Genomic DNA, 5666 nt, shown 5'->3' with positions numbered 1-5666 from the left:
AGTATATGTGATAGAGAAACTCTAACATTCAGGATGTGAAGCAGACCGCCACCTCGTGTTGCCAGGTAATCCGACAAGCAGCAGCAGTCCGTCTCCTCATATAACCCCTAACAGCTCAGGCTATCCTGTGGCACTCGTGGACTGTGCCCATGCCTCGCCTCTGTCCATAGATTAAAGCTGAAGTTTCATCTGAATACATTTGGCCTTTCAAGAAAGGGAATGAGCATGTAAATGTAACCATTGATACTACGGGTATAGAAATGGTAATATTATATGGGAGATTCCTCCTGCGGTCTCCTGAATCGTAACCTTGTATCTCCGTACTAACATGTATTTACCTCCTATGCTCCCCAGCGCCATCTAGTGGCCACAATCAGGTATTGTCCACATGATCTTTGTTACTACTAGTGACATCGGAGGTCAGGTGTCCATAATAACCCCCCTGTTGTCTCCCTTCTGTTGCAGCGCATGGTTAAGACCCTTGGGGTCTCCGGGCTACACATTGTTCCTGGTTTCCATAGTAGAAACAAGTGCGAGCGCCATCACAAGCTCCTCCCCAAGGCTTTCCACCTGGTAAGATCTGGCTTCAACGCGAGCATCCTGATGAAGATCAAAGAACTCTACCGGAGGCGATATCCCCGTAAGATCCTCAACAGCGGTGACCTGACCATGCTGCACATGCAGGCCGGGGCCATGCCCAGCGCCGGCCCCTTGACTCAAGGGACGGTGTGCCACATGGGCTACGACACCGGCACAATGACGGCCAGCGTCTCTTCCTCCATTATGTCGCCGATGCCCTTGCTGAGCCCAAAGCACGAGCCGGACATTCAGCACCTGTCCCCGCCCATCCACCCCGTGCACCCGGACGTCAAGATGAAGAGGCTTCCTTTTTACGATGTTTACGATGAACTTATCAAGCCCACCACACTCGGTGAGTCGGGGGTCTCCGAGGGTCAACCCACCCACATGGCAGGTTGGATTTAGAGCATGTGGCCGGGGCGGTAGTGGGCGTGCCCACCCAAATCTCACATTTCAATAGGTATCGGAGGATCCAATCCTCTGACAGTATCTCGGGGACTCGTTGGTGACACCTCAACGCTGAGTTCCCAGGTCTGCAGACCTGCTGTGGTCACTGTGAGGGCTTTCCACCATCCTCTCACCCATGTCTGGGTGGGTGGGTGGATGTTCCCAGGCAGGTAGACCGCTCCAGCTAATGCCCACATGTGATGCTGAGACCCTGTGATTGGCAGAACTGAAATCCAATGAATGAAAGGGGCTGGCCAAGGACAGTCAGGCTGGAGTGGAAAGCATTAGATGTTGCAGGATGTCCTCCAGCCAGGAAATGAGGCGGGTTGTGCTCTTCTAGTTCACCTTACCAGTAAGCGACAGGACATGCTGCGGCTGGTAGTTCCTCTACTTGCTCCGAATCTTACCATCTCCATCTCCTTCCAGCTTCAACAAACTCCCAGCGCTTTGAAGAGGCCCATTTCAGCTTCGCATTAACCCCCCAACAGGTCCATCAGATCCTGACATCCAGGTCAGTTCATCGTGCGACTTTCCTTCACGCTTTTCAGCCATTTTTTACTATTTTAGGGAACATTACAGGAAAAGCGAACATTGCCCGGAGTAAGAATATATTGACGTACATCGGGGGTCTATTTACCAAAAAGGGCATAGCTTATTCGTCCAGAGAAACTCCGCGTACATGTGTTCTATGCGAGATAACCAGCTGTGGTGAGAATGAGGCAAAAACAAATGTTTTTAGTGTATTTTGTCTTCTTGTCGAATGTTCTTCAATAGGTTCACGCAGAAAGAACAGAGAGAATGGGGAAAGTTCCACAAATGGCCGCTAGATGGAGCTGAGGGTCACAGGAGATAAATTACATGTTAGGAACAGGATACAATGTAACAATTCAAGAGACTACTGGAGGGAATGAACATGCCATTGTAACCATTACTATCTCTGTAGTATCAGTGGTTACATTGATATGCTCATTCTCCCCAGCAGTCTCTTGAACTGTAACATTGTATCTCCTTTCTAACGTGTCGTTATTTCCTATGAGCCTCAGCACCATCTAGTGGCCATTTGTGGTATTTTCCCCATTGAAGAACACTCTACCAGATGACGAATTACACTAAGAACATTCGATTTTGTCACAACAGCTTGTTAACTCGCACAGAACGAATGTGCCTGCAGTTTCCCTGATTTTATAAGCTATGCACTTTTAAATAAATTCATTTCATCATGTTGTGTAGTATCTGTAAAATGGTTGAATTGATCTGGTTTTGATGGGATTCATTTATTGATTTTATTTATTGATTTTTGTCTTTTGCAGGGATACACTGCCGGGTGCGAAGTGTGATTACACAGTACAGGTTCAGCTAAGGTAAATCTTCATCAATGTTTTAGACACACTTGACTTGTCTCTGTCCACATCCCATGTGACTTCCCTTTTAGTGCTGTAGATATTACAGGGCAACAAAATAATTGCCAAGCTCATCCACATCAACAACAAAAACCATTAATGAATGAATAATGTACAAGAAATTCTGGGAACTGAAAAGAGAAGTCTAGTGTTTTAAAGGAAAGTGCAATTATCCTTTCTCCTCAACAAGAACCATGGCTTCTATGAAGTAGGGCTTAGGACCCATGGGAATCATGGCTTCTATGGAGAAGGAATGGAACCCAATGAGAACCATGGCTTTCTATAGAGAAGTAATGGAACCCAATGAGAACCTTGGCTTTCTATGGAGAAGTAATGGAACCCAATGAGAACCATGGCTTCTATGGAGAAGGAATGGAACCCAATGAGAACCATGGCTTTCTATAGAGAAGTAATGGAACCCAATGAGAACCTTGGCTTTCTATGGAGAAGTAATGGAACCCAATGAGAACCATGGCTTCTATGGAGAAGGAATGGAACCCAATGAGAACCATGGCTTCTATGGAGAAGGGCTTGGAACCCATTGAGAACCATGCCTTCTATAGAGTAGGGCTTGGGACCCAACAAGAACAGTGACTTGTATGGAGTAGGGTTTGGGACCAAACGAGAATCATGGAATAAAAGAACCAAAGAGACTTCCAACCGAGGGCAAGAAAGAGGTCCCTTTTTTATTTTTATTTGAACACTTTGGCTCTTGACACCCATTTCTTATGTCCAGGTTCTGCTTGTGTGAGACCAGCTGTCCCCAGGAAGACTATTTCCCCCCTAACCTGTTTGTGAAGGTGAACGGAAAGCTTTGCCCACTGCCGGTAAGTTAAACTCTCACTCCAAGCCCTCCTCTCACACTCCTGACCTTCTTACCCCTGCAGATGTTCACCAGAACTCTTTCTCCTAACCACACAGGGCTATCTTCCTCCCACCAAGAACGGCGCAGAACCCAAACGGCCAAGCAGACCCATCAACATTTCACCGCTGATCCGCCTGTCCTCCACCGTTGCCAATAATATTGTGGTGAACTGGTCGTCCGAGTTCGGGAGAGTAAGTCCTACACCTGAGCTACCCGTGTCCTTTTCCTTCTAAAGGGTCACCCCGACCTCCCAAAAAATATCTCAGCATTTGGAGAAAACAACTCTATCACCCAAAGGGGGGTAACGATTATCACCACAGCGGACTGTGGTGGAATGTAAAGATTGCTCTGGCCCATACAGAGGTCTTCTGGTTGGAAGCCGGAGAGGGGTCAAGGAAGTCTGTTTTTATTTATTTCTCCCTTGTCCTCCATGACAGAATTACTCTCTCTCGGTGTATCTGGTGAAGCAGCTGACGTCGGTCACTCTGCTGCAGAAACTGCGGGCCAAAGGCATCCGGAACCCGGACCACTCCAGAGCGCTGAGTGAGTCTGAAACGTTCCCCTCCCAAAAATGAAATAATGGGGACTTACTTTTTGTTGGTTATGTGTTTAGCTGAAGCACAGGGATCTTGAGGGATGCTTAAGTTTTACTTGCTTAGAAGAACGCTGCATACATGTATACAGGAATACAGCATCAAACAGGAAATGCAAAGATCATAGAGAAGAAAACATATACAGATATAACTTCCTGTGTATCACAAATAAGTATGCATACAGAAACACTGCACTGCAGCGCCATCTAGTGCTCAAAAGACATAGTTACAGTCAGCAACACAATCAGTATGCTGTTGCATCTCCATTATTCACAATTGTCTTTTCCTATTCCATCACAGTTAAAGAAAAACTGACGGCCGACCCTGACAGCGAAATCGCCACCACCAGCCTGCGAGTGTCTCTGATGTGTCCGGTAAGTTTGTTAAAAATATCTGAAGGGGGGCCCCCTAAAGGCAGCTGGGTTTAAGAGCCATAAGGAACACAAGACGCATCTGTTTTTGGAACTTGCATTGTGGGAGAAGAACATCAAAGCATGGTCACTGTGCAATGCTAGTAAACAGGAAGCAGAGATCTGAGATATCTGGAGATCCTGCCAGTAACGGGAGTACTTTTGCAAGCTGACGACACTAAGCCACTGCATCGTCCTAGGCAGCAGTGTTGTCAGCCTGCTGTGTGCGCTCCTTTAAGTAGAAGTTTTACCACTACTACAGAATTGTTGAATCCCCCAGGGGACCAAACGCTTGTAGCACTTGGTCCCGTTCTGATCTGTGTCTGCGTTGTGTGTTTGAAGCACATCCTAAATGTTTGTTTGTGCTGGGTGTCCGCTCCTCTCCAGACTGAAGCCCAATTTATGGTCATAATATGGGAGAGCTACAGCAACAATCTGTAGCCACTGGCGCCTGTCCTCCTGTATACTAGCTGGCGCCTGTCCTCTGTATACTAGCTGGCGCCTGTCCTCTGTATACTAGCTGGCGCCTGTCCTCTGTATACTAGCTGGCGCCTGTCCTCTGTATACTAGCTGGCGCCTGTCCTCTGTATACTAGCTGGTGGCTCTCCTTGTGTTGTGATCTACGCTGACGGGCCCTCCTACCTCTGTGGTGGTGAATGAGGGTGCTTATCTCCAGCATGTGCCCACTTCCAGGGGCAAATGCTGTCACTCAGAACTACTGAGCAGCGTGGTCGAACAGCAGAGGGGGGTGGGGGTGGCGCGCTGTTGATCACACTAGCTCAGCAACCACAGCACAGATTGGAATGGGACCAGGTGCTACATGCGCATAGTCCCCTGTAGAATTCAACAACGTCCTGGAGTTCTGATGATACGTCTTTCAGTTGGCTGAGAACTCTGCTGCTCATTACGAGGCAGTGGCTCAGCATTGTCAGGCTGCAACAGGAAGTTCTGTTACTGGCAGGATCTCCAACTTTGCAACACATTGACCAAAATCTCTATGCATAAGGAAGCTGTATACAGTCATACACGTAGATGGACTCACTTCAAATGACGTCCCGGACCCCTTGTAATCACGGACCTGTCTCTGTGTCTCTCCAGCTAGGTAAGATGCGCCTGACGGTGCCCTGCCGCGCCCTAACCTGCACCCACCTTCAGTGCTTTGACGCGGCGCTGTACCTGCAGATGAACGAGAAGAAGCCGACCTGGACCTGTCCGGTGTGTGACAAGAAGGCGCCGTATGACATGTTAATCATAGACGGGTGAGTGCAATGCGAGACGCCGAGATTCACCATGGATCGGTTTTATCATCTTTCACCAGATGCGGAGTTCTGCTTTAACCTTTATATCCCCCCCCCCCCCCGCGCACCCTTTC

The 5666-nt window shown here is 48.1% G+C and overlaps 1 protein-coding gene across 1 annotated transcript in view; it reads left to right on the top strand.

Moving 5' to 3' along the window:
- The first annotated feature begins 468 nt into the window (after nt 1–468).
- Nucleotides 469–5666, top strand: part of PIAS3 (protein inhibitor of activated STAT 3) — a 13092-nt gene continuing 7894 nt past the window's right edge. Inside the window, exons 1-8 of the mRNA XM_018570078.1 lie at nt 469–931; nt 1453–1537; nt 2337–2387; nt 3163–3253; nt 3348–3482; nt 3729–3834; nt 4185–4258; nt 5393–5552. Coding sequence (XP_018425580.1) covers nt 469–931; nt 1453–1537; nt 2337–2387; nt 3163–3253; nt 3348–3482; nt 3729–3834; nt 4185–4258; nt 5393–5552 — 1165 coding nt within the window. The remainder of the gene's footprint in view (nt 932–1452; nt 1538–2336; nt 2388–3162; nt 3254–3347; nt 3483–3728; nt 3835–4184; nt 4259–5392; nt 5553–5666) is intronic.

The sequence above is a fragment of the Nanorana parkeri genome, unplaced genomic scaffold, assembly GCF_000935625.1.
Source record: "Nanorana parkeri isolate BGI_ZX_2015 unplaced genomic scaffold, ASM93562v1 scaffold1452, whole genome shotgun sequence".
NCBI classification, from domain to species: domain Eukaryota; kingdom Metazoa; phylum Chordata; class Amphibia; order Anura; family Dicroglossidae; genus Nanorana; species Nanorana parkeri.
Note: the sequence above shows the minus strand (reverse complement) of the source record. Positions and strands in the feature narration are given on the sequence as shown.